At 36.7% G+C, this 27104-nt stretch overlaps 1 protein-coding gene across 7 annotated transcripts in view; it reads left to right on the top strand.

Annotated features, from left to right (window-relative positions):
* The window catches only part of UBR3 (ubiquitin protein ligase E3 component n-recognin 3), a 282358-nt gene that overhangs the window by 67026 nt on the left and 188228 nt on the right, over nt 1-27104 (top strand). For all 7 annotated transcript variants that reach the window (XM_030916531.1, XM_030916525.1, XM_030916526.1 and 4 more), the window contains exons 6-11: nt 1352-1418; nt 6197-6327; nt 8480-8708; nt 16791-16970; nt 18018-18151; nt 25008-25094. In XM_030916531.1, the coding sequence (XP_030772391.1) occupies nt 1352-1418; nt 6197-6327; nt 8480-8708; nt 16791-16970; nt 18018-18151; nt 25008-25094 (828 nt within the window). The remainder of the gene's footprint in view (nt 1-1351; nt 1419-6196; nt 6328-8479; nt 8709-16790; nt 16971-18017; nt 18152-25007; nt 25095-27104) is intronic.

Below are 27104 nucleotides of genomic sequence, written 5' to 3'. Positions count from 1 at the left end.
GGCCCTGAGGATTGATGCTGCACTTCACAGAAACCTAAGTTAAGGCTATTACATTTAGGCCAAGGAAGCTGCACCAGTGTATAGAGCTCCAGCATGAAGCTGAGGCTACTTTTCTGCTTTAGGAATTTGATGGATGCTAATTGAGAAGAGTATTTTGGAACTTATGATATAATTCTCACCTGCCACCAACACCATTGTTAGCACAACTGACTATCTGCCAAATACTACCACACCTCTTTATAATATTGGTTGGTTCATATGTGTTTGGAAAACAGGGAAAATATATCAGTATAGTGTGGAAGTTGTTGATTCATATGTAACATCCTTGGTTTAGGAGAGCTGGGATAGTGGGGTAGAATCATAACCTTTAGCTGGAGAGTAAAAAACTGAGCTCTGCTGCAAAGACAGCAGGAGCCTTTTCAGCACTATACTAAGAAAATTAGAAAGAGCACCTATACCCAGGGCTTCCTTCTCAATAGGTTCACTGCTACTTTTACCTTCGTTTTACCAGAGGCAGGCTCCCTTTGCTCCTCTTCCCTCTGCATTGTCATAGCTGGCTGGCTTTCTTACTCTGTTGTACAGTGTTAACATGCTCTCATATAGCCTTAAACCACCACAAGATGTTTGCCTGGGCCTGCGAATGATCTTCCCAGGCACCAGTTACTGCTTTTGTTACTTCTCTGGTTACAAACTTGAATAGGTTGTGAGTGTCTGCCCCTTACCCTTTTTTTCCCCCCATAAGCCGTGTTATTTTTAGTGTGAGATTTTCCTAGGATATATATATGTATATATCACATTGAGCAGAAATGTCTGTATTTCCTTTTTGGATTTTTTTTTCTAAGCATATTTTAATTTGTTTTTATTATTATTTTGAACTCTCAACTCCAACTTCTAATATGTTGTGTTTATTTTTCAAATTTGATTTCTTGAACTCATTTTTTCTTAGACTCTTGAAAGCCTTTCCTCTATTCATTGTTTTTGTCCTCTCCTCTTCTCTCCTACTTTCCTATAATAATCTCTCTTATTCTACCCTTTAGTTTCTTTGTGCATTTGATGTTAATTTGTAAGGTTAGGAAAATCTTTAATCTTGGCATTTTGGGGTGTTTAATTTAGTCTTCCATTAGAAGCAGAGATTACATTTAAGAACCTTGTGTTTTAATATTAGGGATATTTCACTATATTTTAAAATCAAAATTAACACTAAAATACATATTATAGCAAATACATAGATGTTGATTAGTAGTATGTAAGCATGCATATATTGTGTGTTTAATGTAATTTGTAGCATGTTTATAAAGTGTATCAATTTATAAATGTGACTGTGTGTAATGCTAATTTTATTTTCCTTCAGGATGATCAGGATGGTAGTCAAGGTCTGGGCAAGAGAAAGAGGGTAAAACTAAGCAGTGGCACCAAAGGTATTTTTGTTTTTATTTATTTATTTTTTTTCCTTGAATAAAATGCTTCTAAAAAATGCCTAATCACTAAAAATACATGATGGGCTAACCATATTGACATCAAAGCTGTTTAAAGGGAGACTTATGTTATTAGATTTATCTAATAAGTCTTGGAGAAAGTATTGTTAAGGGATTACTATTGGGTTTTGTTCGTTATTTTCATCATAAAATATGCATTATCATATTTGAGTCCCCCCAAAAAGGAAGTCTTTTCATTGGTTGATTGATTTGGCTCCAGTGTTTTTTGTGTGAATTTGTAGTTTGGCCTAGTTCCTTTTATAATCTGGGGTGTGCAGTTTCTAGAGTGAAAAAAGACAAGGGAGATGACATGGTGAGAGAGAGACAGAGACAGACACACACACACACAATGGGAATGAGTAAATAGTACTTAACACGTACGTAATAAAGGCTCAGTAGGGACTCACGTGTTTACTCAAGAGGAGAAAGTATTATAGATATGCTTTGTAGTGAGGGACTAGATTAGTAATAATAATGAGTAATATTTATTGAACCTTTTGTATGTGTTGGACATGTTAGAGATTATGGCTGAGAGGTAGATCCTTAATTCATCTCCCAGAGCCTAAGCTTTTAACCACAATGTTTACTTGACTGTCACTAAAAGCTTTTCTAGAATACTTGTAATTAGTTGACAAGTCTGTGCTTTGGATTTTTGCCAGGGATTTCCATATCTTAACGTGTGGTTGGTTTAGAAAGTCTCCAGGCCGGGGGCGGTGGCTCAAGCCTGTAATCCCAGCACTTTGGGAGGCCGAGACGGGCGGATCACGAGGTCAGGAGATCGAGACCATCCTGGCTAACACAGTGAAACCCCGTCTCTACTAAAAAAATACAAAAAACTAGCCGGGCGAGGTGGTGGGCGCCTGTAGTCCCAGCTACTGGCGTGGCTGAGGCAGGAGAATGGCGTAAACCCAGGAGGCGGAGCTTGCAGTGAGCTGAGATCCTGCCACTGCACTCCAGCCTGGGCCACAGAGCGAGACTCCGCATCAAAAAAAATAAAAAAGTCTCCAGCGGCTAAAATGTTATTTTGATGAAAAGAAATTTCTTTTTTTTTTTTTTGGAGACGGAGTCTTCTTCTTGTTACCCAGGCTGGAGTGCAGTGGTGCGATCTTGGCTCACTGCAAGCTCCGCCTCCCAGGTTCACGCCATTCTCCTGCCTCAGCCTCCCCAGCAGCTGGGACTACAGGCGCCCGCCGCCACGCCCAGCTAATTTTTTTGTATTTTTAGTAGAGACGGGGTTTCACTGTGTTAGCTAGGATGATCTCGATCTCCTGACCTCATGATCCTCCCGCCTCGGCCCTCCAAAGTGCTGAAATTACAGGCGTGAGCCACCGCACCCAGCCGATGGAAAGAAATTTCTTACTTCTGCTCTTGATTAAGTGTGTATCTTGTGAAATATTTAGGACTGCCTAGAAAGGTAGAACATGCAGGCACTTTGAGTTGCAGGTTCCTTTTCTAAGTCTCAGTTACTATGCTGCTGCATTTAACTTGGGAGTTGCTAGGAAAGGGTATGGAATTTTGATCTGCAGTCCAGGTTGCACACATACACGTATGTTCTCCTTTCTTCTGGCTCAGCAGAGAACCTGTATGTCTGAAGGAAATTAGGAACCCATATGGCCATCTGGCTCTTTAACTTATCAGATATTAAACTGAGTCCTTGTGACACATCTGAGCTGGAGATTGTTAAGCACATAGTTGAGTTTAAGCTTTAGGGGTGCCCAGAAAATACCTGCTATGGTGTAAGAAGTCATTGTTTTCTTTCAGCCTGGTCACTCTCTGGCTGAAGATACTTTTTATGCAGACTTAAGTTGAAGTGTTTTTTCTTTGTTTTTAAATACCTGAACTTTTTTCACATGTGTGTTTGGATTGAGTGCCTGCTCTTCTTTCCTCTAATGGTAAGAAATAGTACAGAGATTTAAGACTTCATCAGTTATCATTTTCAGTGTAAGTATGTACAAGGAAGGAATGGCTTTGTGAATTAGAACGCCAGGTATTTTCAGAAACTGACCTTATTTTGAAGATATCTGAAGTTTAGGGAATGGCTCAATTTTTGTAAGAATTTTGTTCAACAGCTTGAAAAGTGCACTGAAAAGAAAATATGTAATGGTAAGGAAGAGGCCAGACACTATGCTAACCTCATCACTGCATGTTCTCTAAACCTGCATTTTAAGGGTGAAGAAACTGAGGCCTTGAGGGTTTTAACTACATGGACAAGATTCCAAGATTATTAAAACCTTTGCTTTAGTGATGCATTTACAGTGCATAGTGATTCTTCAAAAATCTCTTTTTACAATTTGACTTAAGGTAGTTTACACATTGTTAAAAGTCATGTCAAGATTTAAAGATAGTCAAACATAACTAATAGAAGCATTTCTAACTACATTTTCATAATATTACACAATGTAACATGTGCTTTAACATCTTGGGAGACTGACATCACCTATTTTAAGAGCAACAAAGAAGACATTGCTGAAGTTTTTTTGGTCTGCAGATAAAAATATTGAATTCTACATAACTGCAACTATTTTCATTTTAGCAGAAGCCACAGCTTTCCTGGTATATTCAGGTTGTTTAATTGATTTAAAACATTGTTAATGTGTATTTTCTTTTAAGTGCTTGACAATAATAATTATGATGACTTCAGGCTTTTCATTTGCCTAATACAGGCTTGCAGAGTCATAACTATGAATTCTGTGATTAATAGTACTAGTTTTGTTCAGCTTTGTAAATGCTTTTAAGAAGCACTTACCAATGAGAGCTTTTATTTTGGTAGTCTGTGAAATTATCAGTCACATTGTGTTAAGTGAATTGTGAGAATTAAATTAGGTACAGCAGTGTGCGGTGGATTATAATTTATTTTTTTCAGGACAGGGTCTTACTGTGTTACCCAGGCTAGAATGATCAATGGCATGATCTTGGTTCACTGCAACTTCTGCCTCCCGGGCTCAAGCGATCCAATTCTCCTGTCTCAACCTCCGGAGTAGTTGGGACTACAGGCGCATGCCACCCCATCTGGCTGATTTTCGTATGTTTTTTAGAGACAGGGTTTTGCCATGTTGCCTAGGCTGGTCTCAAATTCCTGAGCTCAAGCCATCTATCTGCCCACCTCAGCCTCCCAAAGTGCTGGGATTAAGGTGTGGGCCACTGTGCCGAGCCTATATTATAATTTTTAGTTACAAATCTTAAATTCCTGCTACCTGATTCTCTTGAGCTCTGTTTTTATTACTTTTTGTCTTTGAATCTGTCAGTGAGTTCTTTTTTACTGTATTTTACCTCATTTCTTGCAATCTTGGCTTGTTTTTGTTTTTAAATCATTGTCATGCCCTGGAAATGATCTGTTTCAGGAGGAATATATTTCTGTTTTATAAGTAGAAAATTCTGAGTTTTGAAAATAATTACTTAATTGCTAATAATAAAGAAATGTAGCCTGGACAACATAGCAAGACCTTGTCTCTTCAAAAAATAAAAAATAAATTAGCAGGGTGTGGTCTTGTACCCCTATAGTCCTAGCTATTCAGGAGGGTAAGGTGGGAGGATCACTCAAGCTGAGGAGTTTGAGGCTGCAGTGAGCTATAATTACACCACTGCGCTCTAGCCTCCAGAGTGAGACCCTGACTCTTAAGGAAAAAAAAACAAAACAGATGTATAGTGTTATAGTGTACTTGTCTTTGTATGTTAACCACTCATATATATCACTTATGACACCACTGAAATGGAATTAGGGAGTTGGAAGACATTTTTGCCTCTCTGTGGTTAAAATCATAATATCTTCAGGATATATAGGATATTTTGGTGCCGTTTTTTCTTTAGTTATTAATGAAAAAGCTATGTTAAATTTATATCTAATAAGGACTGATTCAAGTCTTAGTAAACACAATGTTTTATAAAGAAAGTGATGACATACTGAGCTTATTGTTACTCATTTAGACCCACTACCTGGGGAGATGTGGTATGAACACATTATTCAATACTAGAAGAAGTATAAAGCTGGGGTAGTGTTAACTGAAAAAAACTCTACAAGGTTATCCTGCAAGACACCTTGAACAGTGATGTAGTTAGGGCTGGACCTGAGGATTTTAATGTGTGTTAGATACTGTTTTTTCCAGTCTCTCATCTAAGTTTAACCCCTGCTTAAGCAGTGTCACTGGAGCCAGTACATTCATAGTTGACACTTCTTGTATCCTCTTGATGTCTTTGTGGTAGAGCTGATGATCCAGAGCAGTAACTTAAGATCATTTCCTCTGACAAAGATTAATAGTCTTAATTTTCTAGTTCATTTGCAGGGGAAGAAATTAGTGAGAGAAAGAAACAGTGAAAGTATTCAAAATACCTAGTTCCTCATATACCTCTTGAGGTCTTCTGTTGAATAAGCTTGGAAGCTTTGGAAGAGACAGACTGGCCCTCGAGAAGTGGCACTTGGCCTTAGACTTTCCAGTAGATAATGCTGTCTTCCATTGAATACTTGTATTTAAAAAGAGCATCCATTTCCCCCATTCATTTTTCCACTTACTGCTTTGTATTAAAATATATGCATTAAATTTTTTCTTATTTATATAGTATGTACATTATAGAAATCTAGCTTGTCAATATTATTGCATTTAAGGATATTTTTAATTTTTAGATACATTCACGTTTTATGGTTTATGGGTTATTAGTTATAGTAAGGTTTAAATGAGATAAGCAACTTCAATCATTAACTGATAAATTTCATTTTTCTTGTGCAGATCAATCCATAATGGATGTTTTGAAACATAAAAGCTTCCTAGAAGAACTATTATTTTGGACTATAAAATATGAATTCCCTCAAAAGATGGTAACTTTCTTACTCAACATGCTTCCCGATCAAGAGTATAAGGTATCTATATATTTTCCTGCTTTTCTGAACTTTGCTTTTCTTTCTTTGCCTTTCATTATTAAATCTTTTTTTGGATATATTTCTCAGGTGAGGGTTGATATAACACTATAAACAAGCATTAGTTTCTTCTTTTGCTAACACAGGTTCTGCACAAAAGGCACAGTATCTTAGCCTTTTTTTTTTTTTTTTTTTTGACATGGAGTCTCGCTCTGTCGCCTAGGCTCGAGTGCAGTGGCGTGATCTCAGCTCACTGCAAGCTCTGCCTCCTGGGTCCATGCCATTCTCCTGTCTCAGCCTCCAGAGTAGCTGGGACTACAGGTGCTCGCCACCACGCCCGGCTAATTTTTTTTGTGTTTTTAGTAGAGACGGGGTTTCACCGTGTTAGCCAGGATGGTCTCGATTTCCTGACCTCGTGATCCACCCACCTCGGCCTCCCAAAGTGCTGGGATTACAGGTGTGAGCCACCGCGTCCAGCCAACAGTGTGTTAACTTTGTGGCAAAGCAGCATTACTCAGCAGAGTTCCAAAAGATTGCTTTTCTGCATGGAACTTGGTCTGGAGGGAATACTAGGAAGCAAACATTGAAACCACAATTTTTATTTTGCAGAAATAAATATGTAGTTACAAATTGCTCTAAATCCTCTGAAGAAGAGTACAAGGTGCTGTGAGAATGTTTAATGGGGGCAATTGAATTCAGATTGTGAGATCAGGCTGGGAAAAGCATGGATTGAATAGTGTCTGGTCACAGCTGATAAACAGAGAACAGTTATTGACTCATATAAAAATGTTGGTAGGTGAAGTTTCTAGACCCAGGGGGTTAGAATGCACCTGTTACCATCATATGGTTATGGCAGAGTGACAAAGCTCAGTTTATGAAAAGAAAATAAAGCATGCTGTAATTTTTATGTTGTAGGTTAGGAGAGACACTTTAATAGTGTCATTGTTTTGTGTGTCTTTATATCTGCTTAAAAAAAAAAAAACCAGAAAATGTGCATGTAAAGGAAATAAGAGTACAAATAAGCGTAAAAATAAATATGGCTGGGTGCAGTGGCTCACGCCTATAATCCCAGCACTTTGGGAGCCCGAGGCGGGCAGATCACCAGATGTCTGGAGTTTGAGATCAGCCTGGCCAACGTGGTGAAACCCCATCTCTACTAAAAATACAAAAATTAGCTGGGCATGGTGGCATGTGTCTGTAATCCCAGCTACTTGGGAGACTGAGGCAGGAGAATGGCTTGAACCTGGAAGGCGGAGGTTGCAGTGAGCCAGAATTGCATCACTGCACTCCAGCCTGGGCAACAGAGTGAGACTTGGTCTCCAAAAAAAAAAAAAAAGTAAAAAGTAAAAATAAGTAATCCTGCAGATCGTTTAGTCAGATTAGTGGTCAGCTTTCAGATCAAATAGGAGAAGATATTTGTTTTGAAGTAATCACATTGGCTCACTTACTTAGTTATGTTAAATCCTATGCAATAGTTTGTAGCTGAGACTTAGATTTTGTTTTTTGTTGTTAAAGTAGGTAGCACAGAACAAAGTTACATACTTTGACCTCAGTAAATTGATACATTTGTGAGCAAAGTATATCTTGTATTCTTAAACCACAGCATTTATTATTGCTTTACAACTTTATTAATTTAAAATGTCTATTAAAATTTTATTTAACGGGGCCATGCTCACGCCTGTAATCTCAGCACTTTGGGAGGCCGAGGCGGGCGGATCATGAGGCCAAGAGTTTGAGACCATCCTGGCCAACGTGGTGAAACCCTGTCTCTACTAAGAATACAAAAATTAACTGGGCGTGATGGCACATGCCTGTAATCCCAGCTACTTGGGAGGCTGAGGCAGGAGAATTGCTTGAACCTGGGAGGCGGAGGTTGCAGTGAGCCGAGATCATGCCACTGCACTCAGGCTTGGGCCACAGAGCAAGACTCCATCTTGGGGAAAAAAAAAGTTTTTTTTTTCTTTAACCATCAAAATATTTTGCAAATGTTCCCAAAAAGTGAAAGACTACCTCATCATTGAGATTTTTTTTTTGTTACCTTGGACATTATTATAAATTAGTAAAGACGTAAAATGTTAATATGATATATTAAAAATGATTTTAAATTAAAAATTAAAACTAATGTGTTTTTTCCTTTCTATTAAAATGTTTACAGGTTGCTTTTACAAAAACTTTTGTTCAGCATTATGCTTTCATTATGAAAACACTGAAGAAAAGTCATGAATCAGACACAATGTCTAACAGAATTGTGCATATTAGTGTTCAGTTGTTCAGCAATGAGGAGCTAGCCAGACAGGTAACAGAAGAATGTCAGCTGCTGGATATTATGGTCACTGTGCTATTATACATGATGGAAAGTTGCCTTATTAAAAGTGAGCTACAAGGTAACTCAGAATTATATTCACTAGTTCTATTATTATCAGTATTATTATTCTAGTATTAGTGTACTTCGTATAGTTAGTAATATTACTAATTACTAATGATAGTATTATTAATAATAGTCTAGTATTAGTGAACTTTGTATAACTAGTCTTGAAAAGACCTTATGTTTAAAAATTATAAAATAATACATATTTGTTGCAGACATTTTTGAAAATTAACAGTGAAGTTTCAAGAAAAAGTTAAAAGCACTTGTAGTTTTGTTATTCACAAACACCTGTTGTTAGCACTTTGCTATATTTCTTTTCTTTTTGTGTGATGACTATATTTATAGATACAATAAATACTTTTTAAAAAGTTGCCATAGTGTACATGTCAAAAACATGCATTTTAATAAGTATAGGTATTAATATCATGGCTATACCATAATTTATTTAGTCATTTCCTTATTAGACATGTTTCTGTTTTTTAATCATAAATTTGCTGCTATCAGTCTTAGATATTTTTACATGCTTACATTTTATAACTTAAAAATTGGGATAAATCTTGCCTTTTTTCTACTCCCTTAGTGAGAACTTTATATTTTTCTTTCGTGCCCACTATGTGGTTGATACTCTTCAACCTGCCATAATGTTTCTGTATCTCTTCCTGTTCTCATGTCTCTATGGTTATTCATCTTAACTTTACCTCCCTCAAATTATGTATATATGCATACACATATATAATATAAATATATATATAATAATTATTATTATTTTTGAGATGGAGTCTTGCTCTGTCCCCTAGGCTGGAGTACAGTGGTGTGATCTTGGCTCACTGCAACCTCCGCCTCCTGGGTTCAGTTCAAGCGGTTCTGCCTTAGCCTCCTGAGTAGCTGGGATTACAAAGGTGCGCGTCACCAAATCTGGCTAATTTTTGTATTTTTAGTAGAGATGGGGTTTTGCCATGGTGCCCAGGCTAGTCTTGAACTCCTGACCTCAGGTGATCCACCTGCCTCAGCCACCCGAAGTGCTGGGATTATAGGTATGAAACACTATGCCTAGCCAATAATATAAGTATTTAAATATTTTCTATGTACCTGGTACTTTGTTGAATGCTATTTATATATTGTTTCAATTAAGTTTCTGAGCAAGTCTCTGAGATTGGCATTATTATTATCCATGCTTTAGAGATGAGTACATTTAGGCTTAGGAAAGTTAAGCAATTTGCCATAGGTTATACAGCTAGCAAATGACAGTTAAGGATTTCATGGATCCTAATGTCAGAACTCTTAGTATTCTTAACCTTGACACAGCCAGTCCCACTTTGATAGGATGTGTCTTTACTTGTTGGCACTAGGAGCTAAACTTTAAAAATAACGACAAACAATACTTCAGATTAATTAAATCTTAGGACCTCTCCATTCTCTGAGGAGGAGAAATCTTGTAGTTGAGCCTTGCTTTGTTCCACTCTTGCCTCTTTGTGCATATCAGCTCCTGTTTTCTCCTTATACTGATAATCTGTCTGTTCTCAGGTGTGACACCATGTCCTGAAAATTGATATGAACTCAGTGCAAGGCATAATGCGTTATATATAATAGCTAGCTAATTATGATAGCTACCATCTCTAGAGTACTCAACTGTATGCTAGATTCTTTTCTCAGTACTTTATATGCATTATGTCATTTAACCATCAATAATTCTTTGAAGATACTGTCATCTCCGTTTTATAGATGAGGCAGCTGAGGCATAGGGAGTTGAAGTCAATGATCTGTGATCTTACAGCTCTGAGTAGGAAGCCAGGTTGTCTAACTTCAAAGCTTGTACTCTTTCTTACCTACTTTGTGAGTCTGTCTTCCCATTGTAGGTATAGTGGGAGCATAGTACATTATTTACATTAAACAATATACTTCTTTACTTTTTTTTTTTTTTAAGATGGAGTTTCACTCTTGTTGCCTAGGCTGGAGTGCAGTGGTGTGATCTCGGCTCACTGCATCCTCCACCTTCCGGGTTCAAGTGATTCTTCTGCCTCAGCCTCCCAAGTAGCTGAGACTACAGGTGCCTGCCACCACGCCCAGCTAATTTATTGTATTTTTAGTAGAGATGGGGTTTCGCCGCATTGTCTAGGCTGGTCTTGAACTCCTGACCTCAGGTGATCCACCTGCCTCAGCCTCCCAAAGTGCTGGTATTACAGGCCTGAGCCACCATGCCTGGCCTACTTCTTTACTTTTTAAAGGAAAATTTAAAAGCTGCTTTATGTTATAGTTTTACTAACTTCATGTTACATGCCCTTTTCTTTCCTAGAGATTTATCTACATATATTGCTTTTTCTTTTTTCATTTTTGAAATAGTATCTGCTGTCATTCAGTTGTATGAATGATGTTCTTATATGGAATTATATATTTAAAGAAAGACTTTTCACAAAAATAGTGTTTTATTTATTTATTTATTTACTTTTTAATTATACTTTAAGTTCTGGGGTACATGTACAGAATGTGCAGGTTCATTACATAGGGATACATGTGCCATGGTGGTTTGCTGCACCCATCAACCTGTCATCTACATTAGGTATTTCTCCTAATGCCGTTCCTCCCCCCGCCCCCTGCCCCCTGTCCTCCAATAGGCCCCGGTGTGTGATGTCCCCCTCCCTGTGTCCATGTGTTCTTATTGTTCAACTCCCACTTATGAGTGAGAAGATATATTGTTTGGTTTTCTGTCCTTGTGATAATTTGCTGAGAATGATAGTTTCCAGCTTCATCCATGTCCCTGCAAAGGACATGAACTCATCCTTTTTTACGGCTACATAGTATTCCATGGTGTATATGTGCCACATTTTCTTTATCCAGTTCATCATTGATGGTCATTTGGGTTGGTTCCAAGTCTTTGCTATTGTGAATAGTGCCACAATAAACATACATGTGCATGTGTCTTTATAGCAGCATGATTTATAATCCTTTGGGTATATCCCCAGTAATGGGATGGCTGGGTCAAATGGTATTTCTAGTTCTGGATCCTTGAGGAATCGCCACACTGTCTTCCACAATGGATGAACTAGTTCACAGTCCCACCAACAGTATAAAAGCATTCCTATTTCTCCACTTCCTCTCCAGCGTCTGTTGTTGCTGACTTTTTAATGATTGCCATTCTAACTGGTATGAGATGGTATCTCATTGTAGTTTTGATTTGCATTTCTCTAATGACCAGTGATGATGAGCAGTTTTTCATATATTTGCTGGCTGCATAAATGTCTTCTTTTGAGAAGTGTCTGTTCATATCCTTTGCCCACTTTTTGATGGGGTTGTTTTTTTCTTGTAAATTTAAGTTTTTTGTGGATTCTACATATTAGCCCTTTGCCAGATGGCTAGATTGCAAAAATTTTGTCCCATTCTGTAGATTGCCTGCTCACTCTGATAATAGTTTCTTTTGCTGTGCAGAAGCTCTTTAGTTTAATTAGATCCCATTTGTCAATTTTGGCTTATGTTGCCATTACTTTTGGTGTTTTAGTCATGAAGGCTTTGCAGCAAAATGGTGTTTTAAATTCATAATTGAGAAAACAAAATTTAGAAGTACCTGTTCTTTTAAAAGAATCTGGAGTCCATTTTCTTCATCAGGTGATTTAGCTGTGCTTATTACATATGGTTTGCATTTGGCCTTTAAGGGAGAATGTTTGGGAACAAGATGAGTCTTAAATCTGCCTCCCTTTTTTTTTTTTAAATAGTAGCTTTCCTCAGTTTTTATATTCATATCCTTACCTAGAAGTCACTCATTAACCTACCTCATTCTAGTGTTCACTCCCATTGTTCTATTGAAATTGCTGTCTACAAAATTGTCCATGACTCATGTAGCCATATGTCCTAGTTTTCCGAGAATAGCCTTAAGTTATGCCTGTTAGTCTGATGTAGTTATTAATACAATTTCTTTTACGCTCAAAAGTGTCCCAGTTTATATGATAAATTATGTGGTTTACCCTTTTTGTAAACTACATGTTGAGGAAGCCAGTGGTCATAGTTTAAACTTTACCTTGCTTGATTTTCAGTTGCATTTCACACTGTTGATTCTCTTTCTGTGGCCCAGCACTCTTCTCTACTTGTCCTATCAATATTGGTGTTTCTTGGCACTTTATCCTCGTGTCTCTGCTTTTCACACTTTTCCCATATTTTTCTGAAATCATATTATATGGTATCAGTTGCCTTTTACATATGCTTCTAATGCAGTGTTTTCTGGAAATTCTTATACAAATTGAATTTTCAACAAGCTGAAATAAAGATTGTTAAGATCTTTAAGTATAATTTTTTTTAGCAGTAAATTACATTATTTCCAGCCAAGGTCTAAAACTATCTTTAGAAGCCTTCAAACTTTGCCATACTGTTTTTTCCTCTTTCAGTAGTAGCATAAGATATTATGATATATATTTACTGCTTTTCTAAAAGTATCATAAGCTTTTCCCATTTTTACAGTAAGTATTAGAATAAACCTTAACTATACTGAACTACCCATAACTAGCCACAGATACTACAACAGGATCTCTGTACTTTCTTTTTATTTTTTAGCAGCCTCTATCTAGCCTTGGCTTGAATTGTTGTTAGATAATATTTTAAAATTTTATCTATACTTTTAATAAATACAGGAGCTGATACAATGAGAATTTGCTTGGCCACAGCAATAGCTGAAGACTAAAGGGAAACAGCCTTATAGTAGTACGTGATTCCTACCTTATACTTTTACTTTTTTATATTCAATATTATACCATATGCTTTGTGGTTCCAAACATAGCTCATAATTTTTCATGTCCCAGAAGTGTTAGAATTTGTCTTTTGAAACAGTCTTTGTAAAGTGGAATCTAAAACCATGTGTTGCATGACATAGGAATGTCTGAAGATGCTCATAATCCCAGATTGCCTTTCCTCCCTGCATATCAAGCTACTTATTAAACTATATTGTTTGGATGTCTATAAACACCCCAAACACACAGTGTTCACAGCAAAGACTCATTATTGCTCCATTAATCTGACTTCTTTTAGATTATCCTGTGTGTGTGTGTATATACATGAGCACATGAATGTGTATTTTGATTCCAGTGTCTAACCATTCTAAACAGTTGTGCAGCCTAAAAACCTAGGAGTTGTCTTTGACTTCTTTTTACTCCATGCAGATGTAGCAGACATTACCAACTGTCCTTCAAATCTTTTGAATATCTTTACATAGCCTCTTCATCACTGCATCTTTTTGCCACCACCACAGTTCAAGCCATGGCCATCTCTAAGCCTCTTATCTCTTGTTGTCACTCTCCTTCAGTCACTTTTTATATTACACTTCTTATAATGTTCTCTCTCTTAAAACCCCCTAGTGGCTTTCCATTCTCTTCATGTGAACTCTAAAGTCTGGACGCTGGTTTATAAGACCCTGTAGCCTCATTTGTACCATGCATCCTCTGCATTCTTTCTTTAAGTGATTCTAACCTTTTCTTATGTACTGCTCTTTCTACCTATAGCACCATCTACTCCACCATCACTAGTTTATCTGGTTAATCCTAATTCCTGCTTTATTTTATAGGCCTCAGTTTAAACTTCACTTCCTCAGGAGAGTCTTTTTCTTTCTTTTTTTTTGAGACGGAGTCTTGCGCTGTCACTTAGGCTGGGGTGCAGTGGCACAATCTCGGTTCACTGCACCCTCCGCCTCCCAGGTTCAAGCAATTCTTCTGTCTCAGCCTCCCGAGTAATTGGGATTACAGGTGCCCGCCACTCTGCCCAGCTAATTTTTGTGTTTTTAGTAGAGGTGGGGGTTTCACCATGTTGGCCAGGCTGGTCTCGAACTCTGACTTCAGGTGATGCGCCCACCTCGGCCTCCCAAAGTGCTGGGATTACAGGTGTGAGCCACTATGCCCAGCCAAGTCTTTTCTTGAATTGTAGTCTAGCTTTATTTGTTCTTATGACTCCCTGTACTTTTCCTGTTACAGCCCTTATCACACTCTGCCTTTTTAGGTGTTAATCTCCATGAAGACAGAGATCATCTAAATCTTGATTTATTTACTACTTCATTCTCAGAGATTAGTTGAAAACCTGACCCTTAGTAGGTGCTCAATAAATATTTGTTGATGAGTGAATTTAATTTAACACTGAATCATTGCTCTTTATATCTGTAATGAGGAAAGTACCAGTTTGAGTAAAAATAGAAGTCCTAATCATTTTATTTCATTAATGATTCCAAGGCGTTTTTCACAAGAACAGTAGTATTTAAGCAATGTCAGGAAAATAGTGAGTTTGATTAATTATATTCTGTTTATTCATCCTCTGGTTTCAATTATATACAACAGTGATTCTCAATTTTTAACTTAAAAAAAAATCCCAACATTCCTTAGCACTGTGGCATCAATATCAATGGCTCACCAGCTCAGAAGTGGAACTGTAGTTGTCAGCCATGGGGCTGCTTTTCAGAATCTCAGGGGTTAGTATAAATAATTTGTAAGAAGTCCCTAATCCTTACTTCCTCATTGAGTTAGACCCTCGCTTGTCCATTGAGGAGTACTGAAAGAGAGTGTACTTAACTTCAGTGGACCCTGTTCTTAGACATTGTTAAATTTATTTAATATTTGGTAAAATAATTCTGTGGACTGAAACCTAAGTTTAATGTATGGAAATTAAAAAGTGCAGTAGAGGCCCTCCTGACTGATGAGTATGACTGGTAGGTAGGTAGTTGAATAAGTTGGTTAAAGTGAGGACTCATTTAAAAAAATGATATGAGCTGGGTGTGGTGGCACACACCTGTAATCCCAGCTACTGAGAAGGCCGAGGTGGGAGGAATGCTTGAACCCAGGAGTTTGAGTCCAGCATGGGCAACATAGTGAGACCCCCATCTTTGAAAAAATATATATATACCTTAAACATTGTATTTTAACTTAAAACGCAGAACTGTGTGTTCATTCTCCAGGCTTTTAACTTTGGGCAAAGTATTTTCAGGATATGGTTTCCTTGACTGGAGTTCTCGTTCATTTTTTTTAATAAATAGCACATCTATGAAGCATCATCTGTGGATTCTAATTTTAATCTCTTTAAAATAGAGTTAGAATATAAAGCAATCTGAGTGTAAAATATACTTACAGGTTTTATGATTTTTCTGTCCCAAGGTTTTTAAGCTTTTTTTCCTGGCACTTGTTTTTATTTTGTTGTCTCTCAAAGGCATATGATTCAGTTTCTGTAATACCTCTCTGTGCTTTCACATGTCATTAGTTCATATACTTTTGATCTAAATTGTGTAATTATGATAAAAAGAACAATTAGCATAAATAGAAACAAAAATTGACTCTAGATAACCATACACCCCAGCTTGTGTACAGGGAATGGGCTACGAGCCTTGAGCATTCCATGTATTATGGGTGTTAATACGCTTTACAATGGGAATGGAAACTTCTAGTCCAGTGAGTCAGTGAAGTTGGAATAGGTTAAAGAGAGCTAATACATATATACTAATAATTTTTAATGATAAATACTTTGTACAAGCCTATCCCCCACCACCCCCAATGATGTATTTAAACTATTTTTTTTTCACAGCTTAAGAAGTTGGTGTGTGTGTTTTTCTTTTTTTAAAATATGTGTTTTTCTTTTATCTTTGAAATACTGTTTGCTAAAAATTGTGTTGATGTATTCTTTGAATAGAAGAAAGGAATTAAATGTATGTCTCTTGAAATACAGATTTGATTGATAAGATGAAATGAGATTAATCTAGGGGTAAAAATTTTTTATTGATTGGATCAGAAAATATTGCATTATATCATTAGAATCAAGAAAATAAGGTTTTATAAACATACAGCTACTTCAGTATCATGTCATATATTGGACATATGGTAATAGTTACTATAATGATATGCTAAGTACTTTTCTGTTAATGCTTCATGTAATTATTTTAAGATGAGTGTTTTTATTTTCCACTTTATAGATGAGGAAATTGATTCAGAGAGTGTAAATATTGTGCCTAAAGCCATATAGGTATTAAATGGAAGGCTGGGGTTTGAATTTAGGTATATCTGATTCTAGAGTGTATGTATTCTGTATTATTTGTTAAGCTTTTAAAAAAATCTTACGACATTTTTGGGTTTTGTATGTCTTTTTTTAGATGAAGAAAATAGTTTACATGTGGTAGTGAACTGTGGAGAAGCATTACTGAAGAATAACACTTATTGGCCTCTTGTTAGTGATTTTATTAATATTCTTTCTCATCAAAGTGTGGCCAAGAGATTTTTGGAGGATCATGGTTTGTTAGTTACATGGATGAACTTTGTATCTTTCTTTCAAGGTATGAATTTTACTGGTACCTTTGTTAATTTTTTGGTTTACAAAATTCCTAATGCTAAATTATCAAACATCAATTAAAATATAATAGCATATCATTCAGGCTACATATGAAATATCTCATTATTTTAATTGGTATTTGTAAGTACTCTAATAAATTGTTCATAAAACATACCGAGGAATTAGGAAAAATGTCAAATGATTGAAAAAGAAACAGGAGTATAACTTTTTGAAGCATTTAAAAAATTTAACTTAATTTTTTTATTTTTAGTAGAGACAGGGTCTCACTATGTTGCCCAGGCTGGTCTAGAATTCCTGGGCTCAACCAGTCCATTTGCCTCAGCCTCTCAAAGTGCTGGGATTACCAGGATTAGCCACTGTGCCTGGCTTTGAAGCATTTGTAACCATTAATCTAGAAATGTGAAATCTATTCTCTGAGAAAGATTTATAACACATAAAACTTTCAAGTAAGATCAATTAAAATTATTTTCAGTGGCTCATGCCTGTAATCCCAGCACTGGGAGGCCGAGACGGGTGGATCACGAGGTCAGGAGATCGAGACCATCCTGGCTAACACGGTGAAACCCCGTCTCTCTACTGAAAAACAAAAAAATTAGCTGGGCATGGTGGCGGGCACCTGTAGTCCCAGCTACTCGGGAGGCTGAGGCAAGAGAATGGTGTGAACCCGGGAGGCAGAGCTTGCAGTGAGCTGAGATCACGCCACTGCACTCCAGCCTGGGCGACAGAGCGAGACTCCGTCTCAAAAAAAAAAAAAAAAAAAAAAAATTAATTTTTTTGACTTTCTTGTTAAAAGATATTCAGTTTGTTACATGAGACAATTCATAACATGTTTCTAAGAAAACCTAGTTTGTAAAAAATTCTGAAAGGACTAGATTGTTTCATTTTTAGTCATTTGCTTCTGTATGTACTGTGTCAGTAATGCCGTTTGTGTGCATAAATGTGTTTGGGACTGGGAATTGTTGTACTTGATATTTAATATGAATGTGTGCTTCCACTTGACAAGGTTTATATCTGCTTTAATTTTTGCAAGGTATGAACTTAAACAAGCGAGAACTAAATGAGCATGTGGAATTTGAGTCTCAGACCTACTATGCTGCCTTTGCTGCTGAACTTGAGGCCTGTGCACAGCCAATGTGGGGGCTTTTATCACATTGTAAAGTTAGGGTATGTTGGAAATATTTTTGTTAATTTCTGTGTTTATTTAAGAAAAAGACTTGTGAAAATATTGGTTTGTTCATTTGTATATAATGTGTAGTGTTTAATTTTGTTTCAAATTGAATTCAACTTTATGAAAATTGACCCGAGACGGTAATTTTCATTCTTAGGCAGTTTGGAATTCATTATTATCAGATTTTTCCAGCCTGTTGCTATTGTGAACAGTCTTTGGAACTTCATTAGTCTCCACATTCATCTTTATTGTTTCATTTATTATCAGTTGCCTAATGCTTCTTATCTTTCAAGGAGTAGGATAGTCCTCAATGTTACACTTTCAAGATTCCAAGGACAAAACAAGTATGAATTTCACAAACCTTCCAGTGATTGTTATATAATGTATATTATAATGTATACTGTTATAATCATTGGTTTGATGGGTCTCCAGAAACTTTGGGCAATTGAGACAAATAGAATCCCTGACCCTATTAAACTAAAGACTTGACTAAAATTTTGATATATGGACACCATGCAGTTCCAGCCTGTTGTCCTGTACCAGTAATCATGCTGGACAAAATTTTGTAGTAGACATATTTTGAAGCCCTGGGTTCTAGTTTTGGCTCTGCCTCTTTTTTACTTGGGTGACTTGGTCAGCTCATTTAAAAATATTTGAATTTCTCAATCTGTTTACTGACCTTTTAAAAACAAAGTGAAATAGAAATGGACAGTAAATCTTGCTCTTTGTTATTGTGAAGCTCTCTTCCATCTACCACTTAAACGTATGTGTTTCTTTAAGTAGATTTATACTGTGTTTTGTTAGTTCAACCATTCTCTAAATGCAGGTGACTCACAGCCTTGTTACAGTCTTAATAGGTTCAAATTTCTTTCTTTTTTTTTTTTTTTTCTTTTTTTTTTTTAAGAGGGAGTCTCTCTCTGTCGCCCAGGCTAGAGTGCAGTGGCGCCAGCTCCGCTTACTGCAACCTCCATCTCCCAGGTTTAAGCAATTCTCCTGCCTGAACCTCCTGAGTAGCTGGGATTACAGGTGTGCACAAGCACACCTGGCTAATTTTTGTATTTTTAGTAGAGACAGGGTTTCACCATGTTGGTCCGGTTCAAATTTCTAACAGGTCTGATTATTAATGTAGATCCCCTTGTAGGTACATGAATTTTCTCAGGTTCTGAATTAACTTTTAAAAACTATCTGTCCATACTATATTTCCTTTTGTGCCCTTATTGTCATTTAATGGTATCTTAAATTACTTAATTGTCCATTCTGGAAACTTTCTTCCCATGCTGTACTAGCTGTGTTCAACCTGTAATCAGATACTAAGAATCTTTCTTTCATTCCAGAAATACTCCTCTCCTGACTTTTTCCTTTATTTCTCTGTATTTTAGAAATATGGATTATTAATGTATTTTAAAAATGTGGATTATTAAGGGAACTCCTTAACTGGTTTTCCTATTTCTAGAATCTTTCTACTGTGACCTGTCTCAATACCAAACTTACTTTTCTAAGCTCTATAAATCTCCCTCTCCTTTACTTAAAAATCATTCAAGTTCTCATCACTTTACAGGATAACATCTATTTTTCTTCTAGAGACATTTAAAATTCTCCACAAGTTGCCCTCAACTTGGCTCTCATAATTCATTATCTTTTATTTTTTATTTTTTGAGATGGAGTCTCACTCACTGTCGCCCAGACTGGAGTGCAGTGGTGCGATCTCAGCTCACTGCAACCTCTGCCTCCTTGGTTCAAGTGATTCTTCTGTCTCAGCCTCCCAAGTAGCTGAGATTACAGGTGTGCACCACCATGCCTGGCTAATTTTTGTATTTTTAGTAAAGACAGGGTTTCACCATGTTGCATAGACGTGTCTCAAACTCCTGACCTCAGGTAAACTGCCCACCTTAGCCTGTAATTCATCTTCTTATACCACCCCTCCCTCCGTACCTTTATTGGATTGATTATTATTCCTCAACGTGCAGTGTCCTTTCTTGATCCCTGTGCTTTTGTTCAAGCTAGTCTCTTTCTTTGGCATACACTCTTTCATTCTCTTTTGTCGGCTCAGTGTTTTTCTTGCATGAGAGTTATCTTGGAAGCTTAAAAAATATGTATGCATGAGCCCCACTGTCAGAGGTTTTGATTCACTAGATATGCAGTGGGACCTGGGTAGTGATTCTAACCAAAATGAAGAACAATTAATATTAACTCTTTGAAATTTTAAAGTTTTCTTCAAATATTCTGAAGACTCAGATATATCATCTACTCATTTATTCCTCCAGTCAGGTTGTTTTCATAATGTACCTTGTTTAATTTCCACTGTAGCATTTATCAAGAAACTGTCATATAGTATGAGGTTTGTTCATTTATTCAAAAAATATATGCCAGACATTATTTAGATGCTTAAATTTTTAGTACTGAACCAAACAGATACGGTTCTTGCTCTTATGGGTGAGATAAACCTTAAGTAAACACATCTGTTTACTTCACAAGCTTTCGTAAAGTGCTTTTTGGGAAATTAACAGGTTGTTATGAGAGAGAGTAATGAGTATGAGGACTGACGATTTGAGTATCAGAGAATGTCTTTATGAAGAGAGAATATGAAGGGCCCATCTCTGTGAAGGTTAAATTGGGGTTAGTGGTGGTCGTGCGGGAGATTAGAGGGAATAGCCTACCTTCGGTAGGAAAGTGATTGGTCCTTTTTTTTTTTTTGAGACGGAGTCTCGCTCTGTCTCCCAGGCTGGAGTGCAGTAGCACGATCTCGGCTTACTGCAAGCTCCCCCTCCCGGGGATTATGCCCTTCTTCTGCCTCAGCCTCCCGAGTAGCTGGGACTACAGGCGCCCGCCACGACGCCTGGCTAATTTTTTGTATTTTTTTTTAGTAGAGACGGGGTTTCAGCGTGTTAGCCAAGATGGTCTCGATCTCCTGACCTCATGATCTGCCCGCGTCGGCCTCCCAAAGTGCTGGGATTACAGGCGTGAGCCACCGTGCCCGGCCGTGATTGGTCTTTTTAAGGAATTTGTGGCTGGAACCACAGAGTAAACAAGGTGGAGTTGGAGAGAGAGGCAGAGATCAGATTATTATTGCAGGTATTCGCAGATCATGTTAAGGACTCTTGGATTCAATTTTAAGGAGAAGCCACTGAAGATTTTTAAGCAAGGGTTTAATGTGATCAGATTTACACTTAAAAGATCGTTCTGTTCCTGGAGAAGACTGGATTTGAGCAGGAGTAGCATGGGTGGGAAGTAGCAAGACCAGGAGTAAATAGACCAATTAAGATGCTACGGTAAATTGATCTCACTTGTATGTAGAATCTAAAAAAGTTGAACTTATAGCAGTAGAGAGTAGAATGATGGTTTCCAGAAGCTGGGGCTGAGGGAGTGGGAAATGGGGAGATTTTGACTAAAGGGTACAAAGTTTTAGCTAGAGAGGAGGAATAATTTTTTGAAATCTATTGCACAGCATGGTGACTGTAGTTAATAATAATGTATTTTACATTTCAGAATTGCTAAAGGAATAGGTTTTTAATGCTCTCACTACAAAAAATGATAAGTGTCTGAGGTGATGGATATGTTAATTAGCGTGATATACTTATCCCACAATCCTTGTGTGTGTGTGTATATATATGTGTGTATATATATATATATACATATATTTATCTCGAAACATCACATTGTACCTCATAAATACATGTAGTTATTATTTGTCAACTAAAAGATGCTATGACAGTAGTCTGAACATGAAATTCAGGTAGCATATATATTTGATATATATATATTCAGAGTATATTTTGGATATTCAAGATGTATTTTTGAGGTAGCATCTACAGGCTTGGTGATGGATTGTACATTATTGATGAGAGAGACTTTTGAGTTACTGTGTATGGAAGTGCTATTTACAAAGGTAGTAAAGACTGAGAGAATGTCAAGTTTAAGAGATCAGAGTTCGCTTTAAATAGGTTAAGTTTGAGATGCCTGTGAAATATCCAAGTAGAAATAGAGAATAGGCAGTTGGATATATGAGTCTCATGCTCAAAAAGTAAGTCTGGACTGAGGTTATACATTCTAGACCCTTAGGCATATAGAATATATTTATCACCAAGGGATGGAATGAGATTAAATAGGGAGAAGAGAGATGTGAACCCCGAAGAAAGAACTGTCATTTAGATATTAAGGATAGGGAGAAGAGAAAAATCAGAAGAATGCCATGTCATGTATGTAAGCCAACGGAAGACACTCGGTAAAGTGGGTTGATATGATATTGATATAAAAAGATCAATATTTTAAGAAGATTATTCTGACTACTGTGTTTAAGATGAATTTGAATTATGAGGCTGAGATTATGTTTATCTCTTTGATAATGAAAAATTATTGTTTCTGGGCAATAGTTCATATTTCAGCTTTGAAGGCAATGCAGTATGGTTACAATGCAGTATGGTTCTCCGAATCTATGAAATAAAGAGAACAGAGAGAAAACAGACTCCTGTTGTCCTGGCAGTATCAGAGAGTAACTTCTCAGTTATAGGAGCATCTGGTTCCTAGATAAGACGTTCTCTTGGTGAACACTTACACTATGTGAGACATTGTTCTAGGCACTTTTCATATATTCTTATCTAACCTTCATTGCCTCTCCTATAAAGTACATGGCATCATTCTGTTCTTTCAGAGGTTAAATAACTTGCTTAAGTTCACATACTATAAGTAGACACTGAATTTGAAAGCAAATTCATCTGATTTAAAAACCAATGCTCTTTATCACTTTGCTATAGTTGTTTTTTAAGCAAGAATGTCCAAAGCTTTTTAGCTGCAGTGCTGTCAGAGTTTAGAAGTATAAACTAGAAGAAACACTGTTATTTATAGGAAAATAAATGTTATTTCTCTGTTTAAATTTTCTACTGTAAAATATAAAACTTAAGGATTAAGTAATTTAAAAGGAAACTTCACTTGATAAATTACTGTCTTTGTATGATTGCATTGAATGCTATTTGATTCTTGAAAACATTAAGGGCTAGTTAAAAAAAGTAATACTACCCAGATAGCTCAGCCAGTACAGCATCATACTTTTAATGCTAGATTAACTAATGACATGAAGATTGGATAAGAGAATGACACGTTTCTAGAATTTTACTGATACTTGCTTTCTAAGGAGAAAATTAAACTGCAAAATCTTCATCCGGTGGCAACTATAGGTTACTACAGACTTGATAGAAGATTAATGTGGTCTTGACTCTTTGGAGCACTTAATTGCTTGTCACACATAGTGTTAACCTATGATACAGAGCATTTTATGTACATCATTTCACTTGCCTCTTCAGGACAGTACTGGGAAGTAGGTTGTATTATGGCCATTTTTACATGTGGAGAAACTGAGACTCATAAAATTTAAGTAATTTGCTCAAGGTCATAAAACTACTAAGTTAGCATGCATACTGACTTTTTTGGGGGTTGGGGAGTGGTGGTAGTGGGAAGATAGAGAGACAATCAGAACATGATTATGAAATATGCTGTATTTATGAATGGAATTAACTGGTCACCGTTTTAAGACTCTTAGTACCTACTTGTCAAATTGTTCTCCAGAAGGTGGTACCAGTTTACACTTGCACTAAGAGCCTGTAATGGTAACCCATTGCCCAAATGCTTGGTGAAACAGGAGAACATTTGGTTTTAAAAGTTTATTTATCTGTGAATTACCTGCTGCTTTAGTTTGGTTATGACAGATTATTTATGATAACTTGTAAGTGCCATTAATTTGTTTTCAGTGAGAGGTGTGGAATTGAATGTATAAAATAATATTTTATAAATATAAAGCTCATATAGCATAGATTAAAACAGGATGAGAATGTTAGTAAGGTGACCAGGTAAGTGATTTTGGTCTGTATTGTGGGAATGGAAATAGGCATGAAGCTATATGATAATATCAAGCAAGAATTGACATGACATGGAGATGAGTAAGGTGAAGGAGAAGTCAAGAATGAATGTGAGACTTTCAGCTTTTTAAAAAGGCATGTTTATATCATTTACATAGGTAGCTGATGAGTTTAACTCACGTGGCTTTGATGCTTTCTGCACTTACACATTTTACATTGATACCCCAAAATGTCTTTTTTTAACTTACATAAAATTCACCATTTAACCATTTTAAAGTATATACTATTCAGTGGTTTACAGTGTATTCACAAAGTTTACCACTACTACCACTATCTAATTTAGTACCACTAAATAGGAACTCACCTATTTTGGTGGATCTGTTTTACCACAAAACATTGTAGTTGTCTTTTACAGTACTCTTACTTCAAGTGGCACACACATCATGTCTTTTCCCTAATTCTGTTGTAAGTCAAGGTATTCACAGGTTACTTACAGTCCGTGTATGCTCTACCCTTTCTTTTTAATTGTGTAAAATATACATAACATTTACCACTAACTGTTTTTAGCTGTGAAATTCAGTGACTTGAAGTACATTTACAGTGTTGTACAACTCTCGCTACTATTCATGTCCAGTACTTTTTCATCAGCCGCAAAGAAGCTCTGTACCCATTAAACAATGACATTAGGGAATTTATAATAAATTGGTGGGGGAGTCTCTTGAAATGGAGTTTGATTGAAATCTATTTAAAATCTATTTCAGCTTTCATTCATTTTTAGAAACGTAAAAAAGGAAACATATCGACTTATTTAATTTTCATATTTGTCACTGGTTGTTTATGAAGGGACAATTTCTTGAAATGGCAAATATAATATTGAAAATGTTTATGTTTTACCATTTTATGTATACACAATGCATATAATGATTATGTATTACATATAATTTAATGTTGAAAATATATGTTTATATATTACACATTTATTATATATAACTTACTATTTTAGGAAACTCAAGAATATACCCGAAATGTTGTTAGATATTGCCTTGAAGCTCTTCAAGACTGGTTTGATGCTATTAACTTCGTAGATGAGGTATGTATATTTTTTGATGTATGTAAAGACATTTAAGAAAAGTGTTAGATTTTTTTTTTTTTTTTTTTTTTGAGACGGAGTCTCGCTCTGTCACCCAGGCTAGAGTGCTGTGGCCAGATCTCAGCTCACTGCAAGCTCCGCCTCCCGGGTTCACGCCATTCTCCTGCCTCAGCCTCCCGGGTAGCTGGGACTACAGGCGCCGCCACCTCGCCCGGCTAGTTTTTTGTAGTTTTTAGTAGAGACGGGGTTTCACCGTGTTAGCCAGGATGGTCTCGATCTCCTGTCCTCGTGATCCGCCCGTCTCGGCCTCCCAAAGTGCTGGGATTACAGGCTTGAGCCACCGCGCAATACCTTTTCATAGGAGAGGGAAGGAAGTAATGAACATATTAGGCTTTGAAAAAGAGAAACCTAAAGGGGAGACTAGTTCTTTAGTTCTTTGACATTTAGGAGATTCTGGAGCACACTAATATGTCTGCTTATTTCCTAGAGAAGAGTGGCATGATTCGTTTTTCTATTATTAAGTATATATGTTTCATTATTTCTTATTGAGTGAAAATTAGTTTTAGTTGAATATATAAAAGTGACAATGCATGTGTGAATAGGATAGGGGAGATTAATGAAAAGGGTATCACAACTCTATTAATTGGACAGTGTTCTGCTTGTCAGAGTAGGAAAAGATGGGCTTGAACAAAGGTGATTATTGTTAATAATGAGAAGAGCTGGCACAGGACTTGGTATGTATGAATTGAACAAGTTATTGCTTTTATTAGTCAGCCAAGTTTACCATCAGAAGCTCCTTCTATTCCTCTTATGAAGTAGGGTCAGAATATGCCATATGCAAAAGAAAGACCATGTTTCAGACAGCTCACCCCCACTTCATCTAGTTTCTGAACCTTGGGCACACAGAACATTGCTGTGTGTTTGTGTATATGTGGAGGGTAGGCAAATATTATCTCTTGTGTGTATGTGTGTTTTTTTTCCTTTCTGTTTTAAAAATTTTTGACACAATCACAAATCTATTGAAAAGTTGAGTGGACAAAGAACTTTCTATTCTTGAACCATTTGAGAGTTCAGTTGTTGACTTGATGCCTCACTACCCCCATGCATTTAAGTGTTTCCTACAAACAAGGATGTTTTCTTATATAGCCAGAATGCAACTATAAAAATCATTAATATATTATTAACATTTAATTCTTATAACTCATTCATGTTTTATCAGTTGTCCCATGATATCTTTTATAGAAAAAGGATCTGGTTCAGAATTGCATTTTGCATTTTGTTATCATGTCTCTAATCTCCTTCTGAGACATTTTCCCAGTCTTTCTTTGCATTTTAGGACAGTGACTTTTTTTTTTCTTCTTTTTTTTTTTTTGAGACATAGTCTCACTCTGTTGCCCAGGCTGGAGTGTGATCTCCGTTCACTGCAACCTCTGCCTCCCAGGTTCAAGCAATTCTCCTGTCTCAGCCTCCTGAGTAGCTGGGATTACAGGTGCGTGCCACCGCACCCAGCTGATTTGTTTGTATTTTTAGTAGGGACAGGGTTTCACCATGTTGGCCAGGCTGGTCTGGAACTCCTGACCTCAGTTGATTCACCCGCCTCAGCCTCCCAAAGTGCTGGGATTACCGGTGTGAGTCACTGCTCCTGGCCAGGACAGTGACATTTTGAAGAATGCCTCTCAGTTTGGGTTTGTTTCATGATTAGATTCAGATTGTGTATCATTTTCAGGAATATTACAGAAGTGATGTTGTAGTCTTTTCATCACATCCTATCTGGTGGTTTGTGATTTGTGTTCTATTACTGATGATGTTCCCTTTGATCACTTGATTAGGGTGGTACCTGCTAGACTCTTTCATCATAAAATTACCCTTTTTCTCATGTAATTAATAAAGCATTTTGTGATCCAGTTTTTAATTCATTCATTTATTTTTGTCTCTAGAGATTCATAGTTTCTATTTTATTCAATGGGTTATAAGCTATTTCTGTCATTATTTGATGCTCAAATTGCTTCA

The sequence above is a fragment of the Rhinopithecus roxellana genome, chromosome 14 (assembly GCF_007565055.1).
Source record: "Rhinopithecus roxellana isolate Shanxi Qingling chromosome 14, ASM756505v1, whole genome shotgun sequence".
Classification (NCBI taxonomy): Eukaryota; Metazoa; Chordata; class Mammalia; order Primates; family Cercopithecidae; genus Rhinopithecus; species Rhinopithecus roxellana.
The sequence above is the reverse complement of the archived record's forward strand: the minus strand, read 5'-3'. Positions and strand labels throughout refer to the sequence as shown.